At 50.8% G+C, this 24,802-nt stretch overlaps 1 protein-coding gene across 9 annotated transcripts in view; it reads left to right on the plus strand.

Annotated features, from left to right (window-relative positions):
- Nucleotides 1-8,862: 8,862 nt before the first annotated feature.
- Nucleotides 8,863-24,802, plus strand: part of LOC110469665 (rho GTPase-activating protein 7) — a 58,688-nt gene continuing 42,748 nt past the window's right edge. For 4 of the 9 annotated variants that reach the window (XR_014958286.1, XR_014958287.1, XR_014958284.1 and 1 more), the window contains exon 1: nt 8,864-9,101. Coding sequence is in view for 4 of the 9 variants with exons in the window: in XM_085591182.1 (XP_085447308.1) it covers nt 8,981-9,101 (121 nt within the window). In the remaining 5 variants the exon portion in view is untranslated. Of the gene's footprint in view, nt 9,102-13,546; nt 13,867-24,802 lie in introns of those variants that run through there. The other 5 variants (XR_014958285.1, XM_085591183.1, XM_085591186.1 and 2 more) reach the window with 4 other exon arrangements.

Below are 24,802 nucleotides of genomic sequence, written 5' to 3' on the forward strand. Positions count from 1 at the left end.
GTGTGCAGCACCTGATAAACTGATCTCTTTTCTGGCCATTTCTGGGTTATTTAATGGCAGCCACCTTTTAAGATACTCACCATCCTCTGGAAACCAGTGTTTCCACCACTGCCTTTCCCAAGTCTGTTGTGACCCACAGGCAGGGCCAGAGGTGCAGTTTTAGGCTGAGATAGCATCAGGAAAGGTGAAGAATTCCAAGAGCCTGAAACCTTTTGCTTATAAAAGGGACCAGCTGATCCTTTCCAGCCTCTGTAGCCATGATTTGCATGAGGTGTGCTGCTGGCAGCTGGGGGCTGCTCTCAGCTTTTCCCAATCTGTTTCTCTCTGGGTGAACACCCCAGATGTTTCTGGTATTTTCGGGATGTTTGTCAGCTCAAACTGAGACCTGCATGAGACAGGAAAGCACTTTGGTCCTGAAGTTCTCATATCCTTTGAGGATTAGGGTTTGGTTCTGCTACAGGAAAACAGACAACATAGAGAAGGACAGAGTGAGAAAAAACCTTCAGACAAATAGATACTCAGTCCTGCTACAGGGCAGTTGTAAAAAATGTGTTCCAGCTCCCACCAGGAATGTGTTAGAGATGTTATAAGCATCTTTCACACCAAAATCTGCTGCTCTTTGCTCTGAAGAGTGAGAATGGGACCTCTGGGGATCTCATAAGAGGGGTGTGATTTCAACTTCTCCATTTTCAGCTGCTTTTCTCCCTCACACTGGGACCTTGAAGAGGGGCAGAGATGCCAATGCAAACAGCTCTGCTGCCAGACCAAGAGAGGAGCTTTAGGCAAAATTTGCAGTATGCAGGAGGCTCCCTGAGCTCACAGATAGGGTTACAAAACACTCCACAGCATGTTCCAGCCTCAGACATTAATGTGGTATTTATTTTAGGTTGATTGGTGACAGTTCACTGGCTGTGGTTGCACTTCAGCTCTGTGTTCATTTCCTCTGTAACAACTAACAAACCCAAGATTAATCTTGACAGGAAAATAACTGCTCATTTCCCCCCCCACCAAGGCTCTACAGGCACTATAGGCTCTGCCCCAGAGCCATGATTTCCCCCATATTTTATCTGGGATCTATTTGGATGGGTGGCAGTCCCCTCTTGCCTGTAAGCCAGGGATGCTCCCCACATATGGTTTTGTATCACACAGATGTGGCACTTGGGGACATGGTTTAGTGATGGGCTTGTCAGTGCTGGGTCAGTGGTTGGACTTGATAATCCAGATGCACATGTATTTCTAATTCAGCACATCTACTAGAAGAAATCTAACCATAGGTGTTAAAAATATACAGTTATCCATACAACCCAGGATGCTTTGTGTGAGACCTAAATTACCCTTACTGTTACACTTTGGTGCCCTTTTTCAACTCTGCATCTCCTTACCATCATCTCCATTATTAATTTTATGTGCCAGCCACCAGAGGCACTTAAACTTTGGCCAAAACATATTTTTGAAAGCAAATTCTCACACCAAAACTGGAAGGTTGTTTAACCAGCCCAGTAAACAGACATGACTCCTGATAATCTCCCCAGCTCTCCTAGAGTTTTCTTGCTTTTGCTTCTAGAGTTTTCATCACCTTTGCAGGTAGTGACCAATACTGGGGACATGGGCCTGTGTGTGCTGCTGACTGAACTGAATCCAGTCTGGGTCAGCTGCAGGTCCTGCTTGTGGGGGTCCCTGCATCACACCAGCTCCCTCTGAGTCACCAGCTCCTCCACAAATGTCCCTGTAACTTCCAGGGAGTATTATTAAATATCTTGTGTGAAAAAAAAAACAAACAAACAAAACAAAACAAAAAAAACCACACACAAAAAAAAAAAACTCAAAATTTCTTGATAAGCAGGAACAGATTGTGTTAATCCAAGCAATGTGTTTGCAAAAGGAGTCACAGCTCTAGCCCCAGTTCTAGAGTTCTGCCTGAAAACTTGAATGTTCCTTGTCTGTATTGCAGGGGTTGGTTCTGGAGCAAGGGAGCCCCAGTTTGCCTTGATCCCCACCTTAGAGATGACCCGTTATTAATGCTGAATTCTGCACCCCTGGTTTGTTCCAGGTGGGCTTTGCTGAAAGGCAGAAGCCTGTGAAGAACTGAACGCATCTCAGGACCATTCTAAGGCTATTTTCAAATCTATTTGCTAACTTTTATCCAAGCTAGACAATACTCTGGGCCAGCTGCTTGATCTGGGAGCATTTCCAAGGACACTGGGGGCTGGAGCATCCCTGGGGTGTGCCCCCAGGCTGCAGCTGCACCTTGCACTGGCCCTGGGGAGCCTTTCCCACCTCTGCAGGGCTGGTGCAGACATCCCTGCTCAGTACTGACCCAGCAGCACCTTGGCTTTCCTCTGGGCAGGCTGGGGCAGCCCTGCAGACCGTGTGAGCACGGCTGGGCTGAGCTGCTGCTGTGCTCCTGCTGGCAGCAAGCCCTGCACAGCCCCAGTGGAAACAGCTCCAGAGGAAAGGCTGAGCCTGGCTTTGCTCCTGGAAGGTGGATCTGGCTCAGGCATTACCTTCAACACCACATTTGCTCATGAGAGGCGAAGGTGGGTTTCACACTTTGTGGGCTCTTGTGCCTAGGACGTGCTGTTTAAACTAAAAAACATGTTGCAGTGGGATTTGATGGCACAGCAAGGCTTTGGGTCACTCCTCACAATATTTAATTAGCACATCACTGGTCTCTAGTCACTGTAATTATTGGAACATATTTTTTCAAATCAGAGTGTGTCAACAAAATACGAAGATAAACATCACACTCAGAGCCTCCTTCCCAGTTGCTGCGGCTCACGCTGATGGCAAGTGTTGCTGGAGTAAAAAAAATCCAGCATTTTTAGAGAGATTTCCTAACAGCCCTTTAAACAGATACAAAACTAGACATGTTGAAGTAACACTTGTCACTTACATGTTTGTTTGAAATATGATTCTCACTTAGAGTATCATCCATTATTTCATTCAGATGCCTGTGTTCCCTGAAGAAATACGAGACTGCTGTCCTATCCTCTCCAGCTCCCACGCATACAACAACAGAATTTTATTCAAAGGGAGTATTTCTTTCAGACTCTAACAGTGTGCTGCTTGGCTCTTCATTCTCTGTCTTCAGAGATGTGATCCTCTTAAGCTGCCAATTTTTAGCCTGGTATATGCTTATAAATATATTGTTCTGAGACTCTGAACACTGAAGTGTGTTGGGGTTTTTTGCACAATATTTTCCTTTCAGAGGACTTCACGAGAAACTGAGTGCATCTTATTTTAAAAATAAAATCCCTCCTTCAGCCCTGGACTCTTCCCTGCTATTTGGCTATGAATAATGTTTGTAGATTACTGGAAAACATGCCTTCATTCTTAAAATCTTATTTTACAATCACTTTTTATTAAAAAGGTGCTGGAGTTTTTTTAGCAGGTGACTCCCTCATGACTTTGTGGAGCAGCTCTGCGGGGCACAGCCTCTCCCCAGTGTGTCACCAGCCATTCCTGAAGGGCAGAACTGCTGCTGTGGGGCTGGTGAGCACTACATCAGTTTATCATTGTGCCTGCAGCTGCTCCTGAAAGCCAGCAAAGCCTGAGTGCCTGCAGCACTGCATTTCTGGGCTTGGCAGGACACATTCCCTGCACTCACCAGGGCTGCTCAGCTGGGATCTGGCCCTGCTGGAGCCCAGAGCCACTCTCAACACCTCCAGGGTGTCCCCAGAGCCAGGCCAGGTGTGGTGTGTCCTTGGCCAGCTGCTCCTGCTGGCACCAAACACCTCTGGGTGCCCCCTGTGCCTGGTCTGGCTGGGCTTCTGTCACACACAGGAGTTCTTGTGAATCTCCTGAGCCTGCCAGGATGTGTGTAAATCAAGCAGGGGAAGATGTGCTGGGCTTTGCTAACTCTGGGCACCTCCCCTCCCCACAAACCCTGCCCTTGGCAGGGTGATGAAGTCAACCTGCTCCAACAAGTTTTCATTAATGACTGAGGCTTAGCAGAATCTTCCTTAAAGAAGATTCTAAATTGTTCCCACAAACCCTGGTCCTTTTAAGTCGTCTATTGCCACCTTCAGCCCCGCTGCTGTCATTGATGTGGCTCTGTGTTCCCTCAGCACCTCCCAGAGCTAATACCTTTCCTTCTAGGGCAGCAGCTCCTGCTCACGCCCAGGGCTTCTGTTCTCACCACTAACTCCTGGTGGCAGAGCTGGAGGAAGTGCCTCCAGCTGGTGCTTACATTCAAATGTTTGCTCTAGCATGTTCCCACTAGGCTGCCTCAACAGCAAAATATTGAGTTCAGTGCACTCTCACTACTTGATGTTTTTATCGTTTAAGGCTTGAGACAACTTGTAAATGCTTAAAATAGCGTGAAAATCCCTGTGCTGGCACGGGCTCCCAGCCTTATTGGAAGGCTGTCTGCTGTTCTCCTGGTGTGGAAGTTTCATATGTTCCAGAGAACAATTATGGAAGACCAAAATTTCAAATAAGCGAGGCTATGTGGCAGTTATAATTTAAAAGAAAATCCATAGCTTAAGGGTGTCAGAATAACAAGCTGATTTAAAAATCAGAATTGATGAGCAACCAGGTGTCCATAAATTAGTACCTTGGCTGCAGAGTGTTCCATTATAGGATCACCATCGATTTACACAATTTTTAAAGGTATTAAATAACTTTTTTTTTTTTTCTGTATGAACTACAAATAGCTGCACTATTTCCAGGTTCTGCATGTTCCTGGAATGTAACGTGTAATGTAAACTTTCCTGAGTGAAGGAAGGAGGAATCAGGGAGGTTACAGGAGCAGCTGAGTGTTTGCTCCCTGCAGCTCAGCTGTGGGAGCTCATCCTGGGGCAGGGAGATGAGCTTGGCAAGCTCTTCTCACACAGACAGCCCAGCCCTCATTTTACCAGCCCTGGCTTGGGCCTGTGCAGGGCTCCATTTCTGCACAGCTGCTGCTCCAGGCTGTGTGATCCTTAGGGCAAAGCTAAAGCAGGTCCCTGCTGGGAGCTCTCCCTGCCCAGCTGCCAAGCTGGCAGGGCTGTGATGCAGCCCTGGTACCTCGGTTCTCTCTCCCTGAGCCCTGCAGGTCTCTCACCCTGGCAAGGGGAGCAGTGGCTGTGTGTGAGCACTGCCCAGGCTGCCCTGCCAGGACCCTGTGGGAGCTACCACAGCTCCCTGGCCCCTCTGCTGCTGCCTGCTCTGCTGGTTTTGGGGAGCAATGCATCCAGAGCAGGACACACGGCTGGGTGCAGTCCCCCAGCCCTTCCCACCACCCAGAGCAGCCCAGAGGATGGGAAGTGCCAGTCCCTCACAAGGGACAGAGGACTTGCCCAAGGAAATGACTGCCAATGTACCTGTCTGCAGTCACACAGTGCTGTTTGTCCTGCCTTGTACAAATAATCTTAAAATCGTGGTTGAAAGCTCCTTTGGAGCAGGGAAGAAGTGACCTCTGTGTTGCTATTTGTAACAGAGGGACGTGGCTGGGGCTGAGAGTGACCTGGGCTGCTTTTTCCACAGTGGGGCTGCAACTGGTGCTGTGCACAGCAACAGCAGGTTTGCTCTGAGAGTGGGCATTAACTGGGCACCCCTGACTGAGTTACAGCCTCCCTCTGCCAGGGAAACCTCCCCCTTGGCATGGCCTCTCCTGGGACACGATGCCTTTAGCTCCTAGACTAGAGGGGAAGGAAATCTCTCATCTTGGTTTCTAGCAGTTGAAATGGCTGAATTCTGCATGTAAAGAAAAATCAGAAATGCGTTTTCCTCCAGACTTTCAGCATGTTCTGGCACCCAGCCCTGCCATGGCAGAAGCACAGGACACCCCTGGGCTCGCTCTAACAGCGTGCTGTGAGTGCTGCCAGAGGCCTTTGGCTCACTGATAAGCTGCTTATCTTCAAACCATCCATTTTTATTTTACTCTGAATAAATACTCCTCTGTGCTGGCTAATAAAGTTGTCTTCTTGGGCAAAAGAATGACTCGAGTTCAACCTCAGCTGTTAAGGTTGTTCTTTATCTTTTTTTAACAGCATGCACATGATCACACACTCCTTTAAATCTTCCTGAGAGAGAGTGGCAGTATCCAAACACATGGTTACCAGCTGCAGCCAGCAGTTAAAACATCACACCCACGGTCTCTTCAGGTGCAGATGAAATCCAGATGCCCAAACACTTCAGTTCTCCACAAGGGAAATGCTAAATTGTGCTTTAAAACAGTTGTTTTATGGTCTTTAATGCTATGGACATATTCAGATTATTTTTGCAGGAACCCTAATGATTAGTTGCTAGCTTTTTTTTCCTTTTTTTTTTTTTTTTTTAAGTATGTTGTTTTACCATTCTGGATAATTAAAAATGCCAACTGAAATTACTGAAACTGAGGGAGGATGTTTGCTTCATCTTGAAATGGCCTGATGTTTCGGGAAATGTTTCGGGCCTCACAGGAGTCCCAAGGCGGAGATGTGAGTATGAGAAGCTTCTAGGAATGTGGAGCTCTTTGCTGCTTTTTCCTAGCACAGCTTTATTTTTAGCACGCCTCATGTTTAAGGGCTGTGTCTGGGAAACAACAGGAGGTACTTTAACTCCTTTCTATGAACAGCCTGACTATTCATTCTTGATGTTTTTGGCTTGATGAAACAGATTTTCCTCTTCACAGCTGCGACAGCTCCGTGAGATTGTAGGTGATGGCCACAGGCTCACTGGGCTCATCAGGTGAAAAGTGAAATGAAGCAGGATGAGTCTGTGCTCCGAGGGGCACCAGACCTGGGGCTCATCCTTGCTGTCCCCATGGAAGGTGCCAGCTGGGACAGGCAGCAGCACAGGGAGAGCACAGGGAGAGCACAGTGCCCTGGAGGAGGCAGGGCAGCCGTGCCCACTGTGCCTCTGCTGGCTCCCTCCTGCCTCCCCAAAGCCACAGCCCTTTTCTCATCAGCACAAGGGCGACTGCACTGCCCTGGCACCAGGCTGGCAGCACAGCTCTGCAGGAGGACAGAGTGCATTTCACTGCTTTCAGAACCAAAATGCTCTGGGTTTTGGTAGCATAACTACAGTGGAAGGTGACATTAAAAGGATTAAGCATTTAATGTCCCAAAATGAACAAAAATGAGCATAATATTGTTACTTTGCTCTCTCAATCCAAGCTTCTCATGGGCTTTTCCCTTCTCCTGAGCAGCAGCCACGTCCAAGGCTGTGATGTCCCCAGCTGCCATGGCCCTGCCAAGGAGCTCTGCTTGGCCCTTACAGGGTTCAGTTTGTCCCCATGTCCCCCCGTGACACTCACTGGGCACTGGGGTGGAAAACAGCCTCTTCCATTGTGCTCAGGTGTAATTTATTAAGCAGCAATGGGGATTTATGCAATTTTTTCAAACCTAAATGCCTTTGTCATGTTAAGTCTCATCCTTGTGAAAGTGTAATTCCCTGTGATGCATCCTGGATGTGGTGGCCATGGATGTGTCACCCTGTGCAGGACAAGCTTCCTGCCCCGAGCACTTCCCAAGGGACAAGTCAAGGAGGAGTGAGGAATGGCTGCTTGCATGGCCTGGGTACTCCTGCAGCGAGAGCTGGGGATTGCATTTGTCCAAACCCAAAGAACTTTTTGTAATGGAAACATTTCCTTAATGCTTTCTCCTCATCCTGATACTAACTTCAGGTGTTACAGGAAAAAAACCAGTCCTGCATGTCAGTTTGTTGTCTCAAATGCATCATGTGTGGCTGAGAGCTACCAGGTGTGCTCTGCAGGTCTCTGAGGAGGTTCCTGGTCCCCCAGGACTCTGAGGAGGGGATGCTCAGTGCTGCAGCTCACAGCTCAGAGCAGCCACTGTGCCTGTCAGCCATGGGTTTCCTTCCTCTGGGGGACGTTAATTAAGTTGTCTTAATCAGGATGCAGGCTTGCAGCATCAGTCTCCAACAAAAGGAATCAGCTTTGGACTCCCAGGGTGCTCTCAGACCTCTCCTGGGTGCAGGATGTGCTCGGTGAGGAGCATCCATGGAGCTGTGGGGGCTGGTGATGTACCAGCTGGGGTAGTGGTGAGTGTGGCACTGACACGTGTTTGTCAGGGACATGTGTGTGGCAGTGGCAGCTGTGTGGCAGTGATGTGTGTGCTTGGGAAGTGTCCTGTGTGCTGAACTCACCTCAGTAAACACCACTGGGACTGTGAGATACTGACCCAAGCCTGCTGCCAGCACTAGAAGTGGTGGATGTGTGACATGTAACACCAGCTGCCACCTGCAACCACCTGCCATTCAAGTCACCTCCCCATTGACTGTTGTTCTTTTTCAGGACTGGTTTTGCCAAGGAGCCTCACCAGTGCTGAGCTAGGAGTCAGGTATTTGCTCTTTGTACATACACACTTCCACTGTAAAGATGTTTCATTCTCACATCCCAAATGGGGAGGAAACCTGAATTTAATGGTTGCATGTGCTGGGGAAGAACACATACTTGTGTGAGCACTATTTCCAGGCATGTAACTGAACAGCTAAGTGGCAGAGGATTTTTATATCCCCATTGCTGCTTCAAGAAGTGCCTTTGGAATGGAGTTTCTCTTTGGAGAATGTTTAATCCAAGTCCTTTTCAAACAGAATGGTCTATGCACGAAGCGATCGCTCAGGTAAATCCCCTAAGACAGGAGAAACATCCTATGCTGGTTCTAGAGCAAGCTGCCCCATTCAAAGTGACCCAAAATAAAAACCCCAAGCCCAAGCAAAGCCAGCCTGTGTGATAGGAGCTGTGTGCAGACAGCTGACGCAGGGGCTGGGAATGCAGAGGTGCAGAGCTCCCGGGATGTGCGTGGCCTCTCTCCTTAGCTCCTTATTTATCCTCCCTGTCGAGGCACAGCTGTGTTTACAGGAGGTGGGAGCCTGGGCCGGGCTGAGCTCCGTGCTGGGACCTGCCGGGGGCTGCTGTGCCACAGCCATGGGCAGGAGTGACCTGCAGGCTTCTCCTGGGCTGGAGCTGCTGCGGGGCAGCTTCGGAGGCAGGAGCTGAGAGAATGGGTTTGCTCTGGCCCTGCCTGTGCCCGGTGCCAGGGTCGGTGTGGTGAGGATGAGGACGGCGGCGCGGGCGAGGCCCCAGCTCAGGAGATGCCTCAGCGACCACCCCGGGGGCTCCACCAGCTGGGCCTGGGACGGCTTCTGGAGAACGGCCAGGGAAAAGCGCCTTGCAGGTCAGTCCAAGGGCAGCTGTAACCCCACACTGCTGCGATTCAGGCAATGGGGCTACGGCCTTGATCAAGGAAGGAAAATACATTTACTTTTTTGGCGCTCCTTTAATGTTGCTGTATTTTCTGCCTCACCAAAGAGCTGCCCCTGCCAGGCTGCTTTTTCACTGGTGGGACCATGTGGGTATTTTGAGCTGATGATTTGTACTCAGAGCTGGAAATACTCAGATTTATATGGAATTACATTTTGTACTTTTTGTTTATCTGGAGTTTTGTAGACACTTTAAAACATGACAGTGTCAGTCAGCCTCGCAGTGCCCAACACCACAGTGCCCAAAAGTGACCTGAGTCACTTTTAAACCTTCATTTTTTTGTGTTTAAAGAAACTTGTCAACTTGAACCTGCGTGGTTTTTCAGGAAGCCTTTCTAGGGTGTCAGGAATAATCCTTCTCTGTGTCCAGCCACCTTTCCCCAAGCCTTGCACCCCGAGCTCTCCAGCTGTGCATTAGCATGTGCAGAGTGTGCAGAGCAGAGCCTGGGGCTGCGTGGGATGGAGGTGGCTGGGGGTGGCAGGTCAGGGTTGTGCAGGGCCCCATGGTGAGCACTGCACACAGCGCCTGAGCTGTTCCTGCTCTCAGCTTCATGGTGCCCAGCAGGGATCTGGCAGCATCCCTGCCAGGGCAGGAGTAATAACTGCTCCAGTCACTGAAAATGGCTTTCTAGATTCTTTTTCTTCCAAGCAGCTCGGTGGGCTGAGTACAGATCTTTCCTCCTGGGGCTTGTGTTCATCTGGTGGAGACAGGGGGTTTTGTAGCAGCGTTTTGATTCTGGCCAGATGGGTGTCCCTCTCCGCATCCCTGAGAGAGAGTTCAAAATGAGTAAAGGAATTTTCTCTTTTCCCTGAGCCCAGTTCACTTGTTATAAGCAGACCTTTCAGAGGTGCCAAGGGGCTGGATTGTTATTGTAAACATCACTGTTCCCCTGTCAAAGCAAGAGCCAAGTTACCCTTTGGGCTGAGGTTGTCTTTCAGTTCACAACTAGGATGGAGCAAAGAGGCTGTCAGATTAACTGGGGATTTCTGTGGGGGAACAGGATGTTGGGAATTGCTTTTGTGTACAAGATGTATGATTTTTGTGCCTCCAAGGTCCTCAGACCACTTTGAAAATCCTAGATTTAATTTGAGTGTGCTGGTCATGCCTCTGGGCTTTTGAGCTGGGCTGAAGAGCAGCACAAACCCAGTCACTGCTGGCATCTCTGGAGCCCATCCCAGCAGACCAGCACTACAATCCTCTGGAAGCAGTGGGGGTTTCATCATGTGTTGGTCAGGAGGAGTGTCAGGCATGGCCATTACTGAGGAGCTGAGTCACACAAGTTATGCCAGGTGGATGGTCTCTTTCTTCTGCAAAACAACAGCCAGAACTCAAATTGCAGCTCTTCACTCCAGATGGTGTGGAGAAGGCTCAGCACCATCAGGGAGCCTTTTGAGCTGGGCTGTGAAAATGCAGCATGGACATGTTTTTATAAGTAAAAGGGACAGAGCTGTGGGTGGTATTTGCCACCCTGCACCAGGTGCAGGAGCTGTAATACAGCTGTTTCTTGGTCTGCCACAGATTCTGTGAGGTGACAGGACACCCAAATGCTGATGTGATTTGTGTGCACCAACTCCAGGTGACCTCCTGGAGGAGCTGGCAAAGGTTGGCTGCTTTTTGACAACAACTGATGCCATTGCTCAGCTGATTGCTATTGACAACAACTGATGCCATTGCTCCTGGACTGCTGTCCTCAGCTCAAACATCACAGTTCAGGAAAGAAATTGCTACAGTGGAAATGCTTCCATTGGAGACTGCATAATAGATCCGGCTGGTGGATCCCAGTGATTCCTGCTGGCAATGTGGTGTCCAACAATGACAGAGAGAGGAGCAGCAGGAGCCTGTAGTGCTTCTGCACTGGGTTGCCACTTGGGTGGGTGCTGAAACTCTCAGCACTTGAAGGAGTCCCAGAAGAAGGACTTTAAAATTGACTAATTTTTTATTAAAGGAAATTTATCAAATGCTAATTAAAGGAAAGGCAAAATGGTGATTTTTTTCCTGGTGCTCCTTCTGGCTCTCTTTCCATCTCTGGAGCCATCCTTTGCCCCGGCCAACCCCCTCCACGCTGCTGCCCAGATGACTGCCAGCTGCCCCTGCCTGCATGTCTTGTGCTCCCTCGCTGCAAGCTGCACACGGATCTCTGCTCTTTGTAAACAGGCTAAAAATACCGTGGTGCTGCTCCTCTGAGGGCCAGGCAGCTCAGAGAGTCTGGGAAGGAAGCTGGGGTCAGGCGGCCTCCGGGGAGCGGCGTCACATGGAGGGACAGAGCCACGAGTGGGGCTGGCTGCAGAGAGAGACAGAGCATCAGCCACAGCACTGCTGTCCTGCTGTCCTGCTGCCCTGCTGCCCTGCTGTCCTGCTGTCCTGCTGCCCCGCTGCCCTGCTGTCCTGCTGCCCTGCTGTCCTGCTGCCCCGCTGCCCTGCTGTCCTGCTGCCCTGTTGTCCTGCTGTCCTGCTGCCCTGTTGTCCTGCTGTCCTGCTGCCCCGCTGTCCTGATGTCCTGCTGCCCTGCTGCCCTGCTGTCCTGCTGCCCTGTTGTCCTGATGTCCTGCTGCCCCGCTGTCCTGCTGCCCTGCTGTCCTGCTGTCCTGCCCGGGTGAGCCAGCAGTGCCAGGTCTCCCCAGATTGTGTTCATGGTGTCTGAGATGTGACTCGGAATGCTTCAGGACTTTGTGCTCCTCTTTTGAAGAGGAATTTTTGTATTTTCTACTCAATTTCTGTGCTAGGTAATGTGATGCAGGGACCACGGTCCTGCAGAGTGCTGGTTTCTCCAGGCACTGCCACCCCAGCCAGCTGGGCCCCTTTGCTGAGGGTGCCCTGTGAGCCTTGTGTCTCCATATCCTCTGGGAAAGGAAGTCAGAAAAACCTATTCCTTCAGACATGCCATTTCAGAAGGCATCAAAAGCTAATTTCTGTTCTCACCACACCCATGCAAGACGTTAAGGGATGTGACTATCCTAACCACACCCTGGTCAGAGTGACCAGGACCTGAGTCTGAATGTCCCCCTCCAATGCCACAGAAGTCAATTCCAACCAGGAACCTTCTCAGTGGTAGCAAATTTCAGTTTTAATCATATGTGTCATAGACATTAACACCTGGAATATTCTTATATTTTGCTTCATTAGTGTTTAACCGTGTTAGCTGGTGTGAGTGGCACGGAGTGAATAGCAATGATCACCAGTGCCTTGTCAGGCATCCTGTGTGTGCTGTGAGTGCTGAAAGCACAGACCAGGGCCAGCACTGGTCTGGTAGCAATGCCAGCTGTGTCTCTGCTGTCGTACCCTACGTGCCTCCTCCATCTCCATCTCTCCACTGCAGTGGAAGTGCAAGTGTCCCCTGTGTGAGCTGTGACAGCAGGATTCAGGGCTGGGCTGTGGGAGCTCCTGGTGCTGGGCAGCTCAGTCACAAAGAGGAAGTTCATAAAATAATAATGAATAAAAGCCTGTGATGGGCAATAAACACCTTAAAGCCCAAGCTCAGCAGTAGCACCCTCTGCCTGCCCACAGCCAAGGGAGCTCCAGCTCAGAGCACTCGGGTGAGCTGCCATGCAGGTGGGCGATGCCTTCCACACACCCTGCCCGGTGTGCAGGGCCCTGCCACTGACGTTTCCCCCTCCCTCAGCCCCTAAATGATCAGCCTAGCCCAGAGATACGCGGCCTTGAGGGGAGGAACATCAGGAGATGGGCAAAGATTCAAGAGAGGCTCTCACCCCGATGTGGTTTTCCAGCTCTTTATTCTGTGATGTCCAGGGGAAAGAGCGGGGGGGAAAGAGGACGAACAGGAAGGGTCAGGGGTTTATCTGGGCTCTGGACAGGGAGGGCTTCTTGGCTCTCCACCAACCCCGTTGGGGCTGGAAGGAGGAGACCAGGATGACCGATCCTCTAGAGTCACAGGGGTCCCGGGGAATGGGAAAACATGGCCTGAGCAGAATGTAACAGGCCACCTCACCCAGGGGCTGCCAGGGACGTTCAAACCGCTCTGCTCCAGACAGAATGAGCTCCACGGAGGCTTTGTTTTAAAGAAAATAACCTGTGCTGTGCCAAAGCGTTCCAGCCTAAAGGAGTCCTGGTGCGCTGGATTTACCAGGTTTTTCCCATGGCCTCCGGCAGAGCTGGAGCCGTGTCAGGGTGTGTCTGCGGGCAGCACCCACGGTGTGCTCTGCACCGAGCTCTGCGCTGGGCCCCGCTCCAGCTCCTCGAGGATTTCTCACTGATGCCACCGCAGCGCTTCGAGTACCTCTGTGCGCTCCCTTCCCTCCATCCTGCCGCAGAGTCAGACGCTGTTATCCGTGCCTATCCCGCCAGCATTCCGCGGTGGAGCCGTGCCACGCACACCCCTGGCACGGCCCAGCCCGTTCCTGGGCCGGCTCACGGCAGGTGCTGGCGGGCGATAGCAGCGGAGAGGCGGAATTGCGAGCGGGAGCGGGGAAGCGGCTCCGTGTCAGAGCCCGGCGGGATGCGCGCAGCGGCTGCGAGGAGCCGTGACCGAGCTGCTCTTTCCCAGGGAGGATTCTCCACCCCGTCCTGGGTGGGATCTCAGCTGTCCTGCTTAAAGCCGAGCAGATGGGGCTGGAGTTCAGCTGCCCCAGGCAGGACTCGCTCGCTTGCAGAGACACAGGAGTAACTTCTGCACAGGACAGTGACCCGCTGCAGTTGCCTCTCCCCATGGAAGGTAGGAGGAGGTCTGTTTTCTTTCCTGGGTTACTCTGTTTCTTCAAGGTTTTTAAACCAGCAATCAAACTACAATGCAATTTAGCCAGAAAACAAGGCACGGACTCAGGAGGGAACAGCAAAGGTGTGGGTCTGGCTGTTCCCTCCTAGGATGTGCTGCTTCTATTTGGGTCATTTCCCAGAAAACAGAAAGGTATTCCATTAGGTATTTTGCTTAGAATTTAAAAGAAAAAAAATTCATTTCTAGGAATTTTGAGATCTAGCACTTAGCCTCTGCAAGTCCCACAGTGGGCATCCAGTGGCACAGCACAGCTGTCCCTGGCAGCATGGCAGAAGGTCCCTGCCTGGCAAAGGTTTGTCCTCTCGAGGGGGGCAGACACTCATCCCAGTGCCACCCGACTGGCTCCAGCCCTGCTGCTCCCCGGGGAGCACCAGGACCTTCAGTGCTCCCATGGAGTCTCATCCCTGTGGTGTGAGCAGGGCCAGGGCAGGGAGTGGCTTTCCCATAGGGACCAAGTGGGGTGGCAGAGCTGGGAAAACAGCAGCAGCAGGCACACTCTCTGTGGGGACAGCACATCAGGCCTCCAGCATCAGAGGAGGTCACCCTGAGCAATAATGCATTTTTCCAGAAAAGCAATAGCAAAACTGATCTGTTTTCTGGAAGGAAAGCAGGTGAGAGGGGACCTTTGGTGGGTGCCTGAGCCTGCAGCAGTGTGTGGCTGTCACCCAGCACGAGCAGGGGCTGGAGAGGGACAGTGCTGCTGCTCCAGGCCTCCATGCTCAGCTGTGCCCCCACGTCCTTCCCGTGCCCCCCAGGGTGGTTTCTGTCTCAGCTGGCTCAACCCTCGGTGCCTCTCTTGCCCCATTCCTGCTGTGCCCAGGTCCCTCTGCCAGGGCTGGAGCTCCCCGACAGCAAGAACCGGTGCCCCATGCTGGGGCAGTCCTGGCATTTCTCTGGCCATCAACTGGGCCAGCCCCAGCTCCTGCTTTTGCCAAGGGCTTGCTTTGTAATGCCAAAAAAATCCTACAGCAACTCCGACAGCTCTGTAGGAGGGTATTAAGCATCTGCGTGTCAGAACGTGGCCTTTACTTTATTGCTTCATGTAAAACACTTTGTGTTCTCTGGGCAGGAGAGGCAAGGGTTGCAGTGAATGTTTTCAGAAAGGGAATTAGTGTCAGGTCCCTTCCCAGCAGCACTCCCATGTCAGACAGACCCTGGGGAGGCTGCCCAGCCTCACCAGCAGCTCTGCTCTCACACGGATCTTGCAAGAGAGTTTGCCAGGACCACAGCTGGGAATAGTACTGCATTTCTTGTCCTTTGCCTCTCTATAAAATAAATCAAGCTGAGTTTTCAGCCCTCTGTTTGCTGATGCTCTCTGGCCAAGTTTCGAGTCAATTTATTTCTCATTGCTCTGCGTCACCCTGGCAATGTGCCGAGCACAAGAAGTGGGGAGAAACACAATTAGTTTGCTGCATTTCAGGCCAGGGCTGAGCATCCATCTGCTGGTTCACACAGGTCTCCCAGGCAGTAGCAGAGGTGTACTTTTTAAGGTAGAAAATGACTCGTGTTTTGGAAATGAGTAAGTTGTTGACATAAGTCATGAGGAGGAATGGGTTGTGTTGGCAGCTATTCACCATAAGAGCATTCTGCCCTGAGGTGCTGCTGCAGGGACACTGTGGGAAGTGACCAGAGGGGTGCTGGCTGGAGGTCAGGAAGGGCCCTGCCACAGGGAAGAGCCCTCCCTTAGCCATGATTGCTGTGACATTGGGAAGAGCCCTCCCTTAGCCATGATTGCTGTGACATTGGGAAGAGCCCTCCCTTAGCCACGACTGCTGTGCCACAGGGTGCTGGGCAGGCAGAAGCCACCATCCTCTGTGGGCTCATCCCCTGGGACACTGCTGCCAGGGCACCAGGCATGGAGCCCAGGCTGAGGAGGGCAGCAGGGCCAAGGTCCCACTGTCCCCAGGGCTGTGCAGGGCCGAGGGAGCTGCTGGGGTCAGCACTTCTGGCTGGCAGCAAGGTCCCCCCGTCCCAGCACCAGCCCTGTAATCAGAGCGCTGTTAAGAAATGGGGAGGGGTTTCTGGGAATGTTTTTGGGTTTTTTGCTGTTCTTTTTGGTATAAATTTGCTGTTTCGGCTTCTGAAGTTCACCATTTCCAGGGTTCACATTTCCAGGGTTAACATTATCTGACACCTGCCAAAAATCTGGCTCTCCAAAAAATCTGACACCTGCCAAAAACTGGTCCAGCAAGCCTTGTGCAGCAGGGGGCTGCTGAGCACACACACTGCCTGTGGTTCCCATCCCTCCTCCACCTCATCCTGCTTCCCTCAGTGCTCCTGGGAAAAGGCAGGACCTGGAGCTTTTGGAAGGAATGCTTGTGTGGGAAGGGAACTTGGCTTCTCTGGTGAATAAATCATATAGAATCCATTTTGTGCATTAAACAAAGCTTTATGAAAGGCAGATACAAAGGAGAGGCCCTGCTGGAGGCTCAGGAGGTTTTCCTTTGGTGCCTGACATCCTCTGGCACTGGAGCCTGGCCACCACTCGTACATCTCAGCCTGCTCAGAGACCTGAAGCACCTGAAGCAGGATTGGTGCTGCCCACCCTGGTTTCAGCTTCCCAGAGCTCCGACACTGCAGACTTTGCTGTTGTTTCCATCATCCTGCAGCAGCAGGGAGTTTGTGGGGGGCAGGTCTGTGGTGGGGGCTTGTGTGAAGAGGCTGGTGCTCATCACACAGATGTTTCCCACTTTCCTGCCTAGTTCTGAGCCCTCACACAGGGATGAGGCTGTTCTTGAAATGTGACCTTTTTCCTCAGTTTTACTCCCCATATTTGGTATCTGTTTGTCCCTTCTTTTACAAAGCAGCCCAGTAATCAGATGACATCCCTGACTCATGCTGCCCAGACGTGCATGATGGGGTCTTTCTACTTGTTAGGAAAAACCTATTGATTTAATTTCTGTATCATTATTCAGCTAATATGGAATATGTCACTGATGGTGGTGCAGGAAATCGAACTGCGTCGGCAAAAAAGGATGAAATATTAAATAAACCTTGCCAAAGGATGGGGAGGAGGTGGAAGTGAATGGGCAGGAGGGTACAGGGTACCCTGTCTGCTGCTCCACCTCTGTGATCTGTGTGCCCCTGGCTTGTGGGAAATGTTGGCAATGCCCCCCGAGCTGGTCAAACACCAGCCCTGGTCACTGCTGGGGGACACAGGGTGGAAGCCATGTCACATGTGGCCCAAGCTGCACACCAGATATGGTCCCTGTCACCTGCACACCTCGTCCAAGCAAGGAGCTGTCATACTCTCACACCTCCTCACACATGCATGCAGCACTCCTGTCACACAGAAATACAGGTTTAGGTGCACAGAGACACCTCAAGAGTGTGTGACAAAGCAAACCTGTGTGGGCTGGCTGTAGGGAGCTGTGGGAAAGGGCTGTCAGACACAGCTTTCCCTGGGCTCTGGGTAACTTGCCACTAGATGTCACAGTGTGCTTGGGTTTGCAGGGATTGGGAGTGCCACTTGTGCTGGGGACCCACAACCAACCAACCCTAGGCAGGCCAAAACTGCTCCCTAAAGTCCCTTTGCTGGACCAAAGCACACAAATAGCATCTTTTTTGTCTGTTCTTGTCTTCTAGAGCAATTTTGGAAACATTTCTGCCTTTCATGTGCCACTCAGTAAAGTCTGAGAGACCAACAGGTGACAGGAGAGGTTCACATGGTGCCAGCCCATGGAGGTGACCCTGCTGGGACCCTTGTCCTGGCAGGTATCAGTGGCCCTGCTCCCACTGCAGCAAATGTCAAACTGATTAACATCAGGTGATGCAGCAGGAGCTCCCTCTGTGTCCCAAAGCTCTCGCTCTAAGGGGGACAAGTTTTGTCACTCCACCAGCACAAGGCAAAGGAGGCCAGCACTCCTGCAGCTGCCTGGGGCTGACCTCTGCCTAAAGCATCCCAGTGGATATTTATAGGCACACAGGAAACCAGGCTGGACCCTGCACTTCCTGTCCCATCCAAGCTGAATCTTTAATTGGCTCCGTAGCACAGGGAGCATTAATTGTGGGTGTTTTTCCACTGAGCATTGTGCTGAGCAGGGGTAGAATATGTACGTGGTCAGCTTTGGGCAGGCTGGTGATGGGACAGGCAGGTCATCTTCTGAACTTGGTACAGCTCTGTAAAAGCTTGGCATATTATTAAAAGACTAGGATTGTATAAAAGTGTGAAGCATTTGCTGAGTGACTAAAGCAATGACAGCATTCAAGCCTCCTGTTTGAAGTGGTTTATGTACAGACCCAGACTGGTGAGGCCACCCCCCCACTGCACCCAGGCAGCTCTTGGGTGAAGTGTAGCTGTTGAATTAATGATGGCATCACTCTGTGGCTTTCATTTGCCACCAAGATCAAGCACAGCTTTCCCAGTCTAAGGCTAAACAAACAACACAGCCAGGGAAGTACAGTGGGATGCTTTCCTTGTGCTCTCTCTGATCTTGAGCTCAGGCTCTGCCCAGCCTGAGCAGGGATACTGATGCTGGTCCAGCCTGGAGAGCTGCTCCTTGTGCACAGGGAGGCTGGGTGGGCACAGTGCAGTGAGGGAGGGGAGGCAGGGCTGTGCTCCCTGTGTCAGAGGGGAGCCACTGTACCCCTGAGCCTGGAGAAGTGTGAATAGCAGCTGGTGCCCTGGCTGTCAGCCCCTGTGCTGCCCAGGCACCAGCAGTGTGTGCTCCCTGCCACAGACAGGATGGATGGGCTATTGCTGCAAGCCACTGGCTGCTGTTAATGCTCACCACATGAATCTTCCTGAACAATAACACAGCATTGCTTTCCTTTGTCTGGGATTGCCTTTCCCCCCTTCCTTGGCACCAGCCCAGAATATCTACAAATCTTGCTTAGCTCGTTAGTGACTGTGCCTTAGTGTCAGGAGTCTCCCGGAATGCTCCAGGTGCTGCTCTTTCCTTAGAGAACGAGGGCTGAGCACGCTGAGCACTCTGTCACTCCCATGCCCTGCAGCAGCCAGCACAGCAGAAGGTGCTTGAGCAGAGCTGGGAGGAGAAGGGTTTGCTGTGCTGGGGGCTGGAGGCCAGTTCCAGCTCTGGGGAAGTGGTAAAGCCTCACAGAATTCCATGAATACGTGGCCACAACCTGGCTCCTGCTCCAAGCAGCCAGTGCCAGGTGAGACCACCTGCCCAAGCCCCAAAGACACCCCAGAGTGCTCCTTCCTGTGGCATTACAGATTCACTGATGGAGGATAGAGCTGGGACCTGGAACAGCAATGTTTTGAGAAAAACCTCCAATGTTAAAAAAATTAACATAAATCTAATTTTCTGCAGTTATCACCAATCTCAGATTAATTCTGCAGCATGACCAAACTGCTGCAAGGCCCCACACTAGTATGTTAAATATGTCCCACTGCATGTACTGAATGTGATTTCCAGACACTGAGGGCTTCTGGAAGAGGGTGAAGATAAGGGTGTGCTGGCAGGCAGCCGCCCAAGAGCTCTGCAGGAGCAATCTGTGGGTACAAACATATGCAGGGCCCCAAGTTTCCCTTTACTTGTTGGGTTTTTTTCACTCTTTTTCTGTCCTGTCACCCTCATGTATGTCAGCTTTTGATTTGCACCAGCAAGGAGCTGGATCTGGAGCCTGGCCACTAAACCCTTGCAAGGAGAGCCAGGGCAGTGGGGCTGCAGGGTGGTACCCTCGCTGTCCCACAGCCAGAGGGGTTGGCAGAGGCTTTTTCACTGCTTCTCTCCTTCCCTGGGACTATGTGGATACTCCTGGAAATGAAGTGCATTAGCTTCTCCACCTCCAAAAGGCAGAACAGCTTTTTTCCCATTTATCCCACTCCCCTGTTAGTTGGCAATACAGCACAGACTCACCCAGGGCTGAGTGCAGTGCCCCAGAGCTGGGATGTGGCAGTGCCAGGGAACTCTGTGCTGCCAGCAGTGAGGGAATTACCTCCTCGTTGCTTCTGGGCTCTGCTGCAGAGCTGCCCCACTCAACATCAGTCATGAGCAGGGTGTTTGTCTGTCTAAACCCCCGGGCTGTGATGTCTGCTGAGGGCAGCACTGCCTTCCCAAAGAGGGGAGCTGGAGCCTGGCAGTGGGCAGTGCCCTGGGACCCCCATCCCAGCACCCCGAAAGTGTCCCTGGGTCCTGCAGTGGGGCTGGGCTGGATGCACCCACTTCATCCAGCATCCCAATGCAAGGGAGTGCAAGCACAGACCCAAATCCTGGGGTGTAGAGCTTGTCCAGCTCAGGGAAAGAGAAATTCCTCCCTGGGGCCTTTGCTGGAAGCAGGGATGGGGATGGCTCTGTCCCAGGGGCTGCATTTTCCCAGGTGAGGAGCAGTGATGATGGATGCCCCAGGTGGGAAAGCCCCTCAAGCCATTCTGTGCCAGGGAAAGTGCACAGGGAGGAGCTGCCCAGTGTCTGCCTGAAGTGTCTGGCCCAACATCAAAGCACTGGAGTCAGTGGGCATTGTTCCCTTTTGGGGGATGAGCAGCTGAGCAGAACCTGGGATCCCTCTGCACAGGCAGTGAGCTGGACTGGGGGGTCAGCAGGGTGTGAATAGGAAGGGCTTTGCCTGGGATCCCAGGACTGCTGAGCCTTTCAAGGCAAGCCATGAGCGCACACAGGCAGAGCCCACGTGCATCCCAAGGTATGGATCCACCCTCAGCCTGTCCTGGAGTCGCCGCAGCAGCTGGCACAGGAGTGATCTGCTGCTGCCAGGAGCAGGGAGCACACCATGTTCAGGGAGGAGAGGTCAGGCCTCTTCCTGTTTAGATGTTTTCAAAAAATGCTTAAGCATTTTAGTGGAAAAATGACTGAGGGAACCATCCAAATTAGGAAACAGGAAATACTGCACTAGCATAAATAGAATTTTGACAGCTGAAATAAGAGGCAAGTGGTTGCCAGGTGGGGCTGGTGAGGATGCTGCTGGGCCAGCAGCTCCTGGGGAAGCTCAGCAGCCAAGGGGCAGGTTCCCACTGGGACACACCTACCCAGCAGTGCCTTGCCAGGTGCCAGAGCCAAGTCACTGGGTGTCTCTCACCTCAGGGTCTCCCAACACAGTCAGCAAAATGTGTCCTTCAAGTGGAGAACTCCTTATGTTTCCAGCAGCAGAAACTAAGGCACTAAAATCAGAATTTTTATGGAGTATAAATAGCAGCAGACTTCCTGGTGCCAGGTTACCTGTGTGATATTAGCTGCTCAAATCTAATGCCAGCCCTGCTCTTGACTCTCTCCCCCCTTCAGCAAATCACTGAGGCTCCCCAAGCCCCTTTCCAGCCATATGTTAAGTTGATGTAATGCTGCTTCTGAGTCTGTGCAATTACTCAATTACTCCTGCATCTGATTGCAAGTAATATGCCCTCAGGGCTATGCTTCAGTTTTGCCCATTGATTTGCTGTGTGACCTTGAGCACCACATTAAATATACTTTCAATGTGCAAAGGAATTTTGTTCATTTATGCCCATGCTCTCCAAACTCCTACTTGCTCCCAACTTTCCAAGCAGTGTCTGTTTATTACAGAATTTAAGAATAGAAGCTAACCTAAAATACAAAAGAGATCTGGGGGCCTGTGTTCCGTTCAAATTCACCTCAAGCAAGTTTCAATGGAGCTTGAAGAGCCTAAGAAATGTAGATACTTCTGAAAATGTCACCCTAGCTGTACCTGCAGGCTCTGACATTCCACAGACACCTGAATTACTCAGGCGAGTTCTCCTTGCTGATCCAACCCGATGGCTGCAGAGCTGGCAGAGCATTAAATATGCACATATTTAATGTCTGCTGTGCTGGAGGGGGAGGACGCCTCAAAGTGAAAACTGCTGTGCATTCAAATGTGTTCTTCAAAGCTGAGACAGGTCTTCTCAACCTCGGGCTGAGTAGGAGCAGCTACCCCTGGCTGCTGGGTGTCTTGGTTTGAAAAGACAGGGGTCTGTGAAGGAAGGCAAAAGCCTCCTGTGAAATGCAAAAGGTAAACCCCCTTCCTCCAAATTACCACAATTTTTAAAAAAGGCTCTCAGGAAAAGATATGGAATGGGAATAACAGTTCTTTACTAGGAAAAAAAATAATAATAATAATAATTAAAAAAATGTGATTAGTACTAACAAAACTAGTGATGGAGTCAGAAACCTAACACCCTGATCAGTCAGGGTTTTGGTAGTAGTCCAGCTAAATGGTGGCTGCTCCTCCTGCAGGGGCAGATGAGATGCTGCTGAAGCAGGGATCTGTAGAAGGGTGGAGTTTTCTCTGGAGGTCTGGTAGTAGATGGGGCTGGTCTTCCTCTGGGAATTCAGCAGAGAAGAAGCTGCTCCTCTGGGGATACAGCGAAGTGGCTGCCAGTGTCTCAAAAAATGCTGATTTTATGCAGGTAGGAATGCTTGGCTCCTCCCTCTGGGTGGAGCATCTCACCATGGGCTGATGGAACTTTACCAGTCATGCAGTGAGACATTCAATGGCCATTAACAGAAGAGATCTCCCCGGAGGGAGAAATTGTTCTTGGGAGAGATAAGAAAACTGCCCAACCTCCAACAGATGGCAATAGAATACATGCTGATTTTACAAGCCAGGACACTGGGGCACACTTTGGAGGGGCTGTGGGGTGCTGCTTTCTTCCTTGCCCTGTGCACAGGAGGGGTGGGCTATGGGATCAAGGAATGGTGTCTGTCTGCAGAGAGGTCTGCTGCAAAAATGAGCAGCCAAAGGAGAAGTGTGGGCAGAGCTTATCCTGTCATTGGGGTTGGCCCCTGACTCTGATGGTACAAGGTTTTGAGTTTTCTCCTGTGCATGTTTATGAGGAACGGCTGTGGTTTTCTCTTTACCTTTGCTGGAAGATGGCTGTGAAATAGCATGGTCAAGAAGCAAAGCTGCTCTCTGAATATTTTGAGAACTTTTTTCCTCAGTTTTCTGTGAATGGTGATTAAGAGTAAATGAGATTTAGAAAAACAGCCAGTATGGATTTACCCTGGGACCATTCTGGGAATAAGCACACAAAAATAACCCTTTCCTAAAAATGTTCTTTACAGCCCCACCCTTCTGGAATGATCTTCCCTGCAATGACCCCACTGGCAGACCAGGGCTGAACTTCAGCTCTGGTTCACACTCAGCAGTTCCTTTTTGCAGTGCAAACAGATCCCTGGAGCCAGGGGTGATCTGTTGGGGAACCACGTAGCAGAGTGGGTGAGGACTGCAGAGCCTGGCTGCCTGTCACCCCAGGAACAGAGTAAAAGTACACTCAGAGAGGTGGGCTGTGGGTAACACGTGCAAACCCAGCCCAGTGCAAGCCACGGGATGGGGACACGGGACTGGAGCAGCAGCAGCAGGATTTGCTCCCCACCTGCTGTTGCTCTCTGTGCCTGCAGTGCCAAGAAGTTAAAGTGCAACAGGAGTTGCAGGTAATGTCAGCACACCTGCACACAGGAGTTCTACTGTGCAAATCAATTTTGGGAATCTATAAAGTGCTTCATGCTCCTTGCCTTGTGCAACAACACTGAAATAGTGTGCTGTGTAATTTCTACAAATGCTCAAACCACTGAAACAGTGAAGACGAGGGCAGTGATAGACTCGAATGCTTTAAACAAGTAAAGCTACAGACCTCAGCTGTGCTCTGATTATTTTCTTTGAATTTGCTTCCTTTCCACTGCTTTTTTTATACTGAGACATAAATAATCTTAAATTCCAGATCACCCATGGGTCCAAAATTTAGCTGTAACAGGGACTTCTGCCAACTTCTACAAAAGGATTTTGCTAACATGAAAGAAAATAACTCATACATAATAAACACTCCTCCTGACCCACGTTATCCTTTTGCATTTAAGGTCAACCATCTCTGAAAGGAGGGAAAAAAAAAAAAGATAAAGGAGATGCAGAGAGTCAGCTGCAACAACAAACTAAACCCCTGCATGAAGATCCTCCTATCAGGGCTGTTCACAGCTGCCACTGCATTTTTTCCTTGGCCTGAATAATGTAAATAGTGGGCTGGGGAGTGCTTTCCTTTACACTGGTGTAAATCTGGGCTGGAGCTCCAGCCCTGGCCTGGCCATGCACACACTTTACCCCCTGGCAGCCCTGCCCTGGGGTAAGGGACCTCCTTCCTCAGAGGAGCTCACCATCCTTTGGTGCTGGATGCTGTGTTCAATAAAGGGCTAAATTCCTCTTGTTTCTTGAAATAAACTTGCAAACCCCTTGACCTTCCTGAGCTGGAAGAATATGTTTACAGATTGTTTAATTCCATTTGTCTTCCTGAGTGTGTGAGAGGGACAGCAGTGTGGTTGAGGGAAGGGGAGCTGTGCTGTGTGACCAGCCTCTTTTGACATCAGAGACAAGACACTGATGAATCCCATCCAATCTGAAGGGCGCAGCCATTCCCATTACCTTTCAGAGGAGGAAGTTAAGGAATTATTTACTGGAATCCCCTGTAATTTTGCTTTATATCAAGTTCATGAGGCAGCAGTGTAATCTTTTGTGTTTTGTTATCTATTCTCATGACACCTTCCAGGACACCAGTGCTTGTGGACTTCTAGAAAATTATCAGGAGGTAATTCTGAAGAAGCTGCTCTTTCCTAGTGTTACACTATCTAAAGACATCTTCTTTATGCTTTGATTGCTACCTGAAGTCAGGGGAGCCAGGAGAAACAAAGTTTATCAGAGGGCAAGGGGCAAAGCACAAGGAGGGGAGGTTACTGACATACCTAAATTAAAGTGTAGAGCTTTATTTAAAGGCTGTAGAAGCTGGGAAAAAGCTCTTTAAGACAGAAACCATCTTTTCTCCGAGGCCTGGGGGGCACTGGGAGGCCTCATGGGTGTCATCACCAGGTACTTGTAATAATGTCACTATTTCCAGAAGTCTTGGCACCAGCAGCATGGCAGGAGAGGAATTGTGAAGGGTAGCTGACTGAGGATAATGGATAGTAGGATGAAATTGAGAGGAAAAACTTAAT

The sequence above is a fragment of the Lonchura striata genome, chromosome 13 (genome assembly GCF_050655825.1).
Source record: "Lonchura striata isolate lonStrDom1 chromosome 13, ASM5065582v1, whole genome shotgun sequence".
In the NCBI taxonomy this organism is placed as follows: Eukaryota; Metazoa; Chordata; class Aves; order Passeriformes; family Estrildidae; genus Lonchura; species Lonchura striata.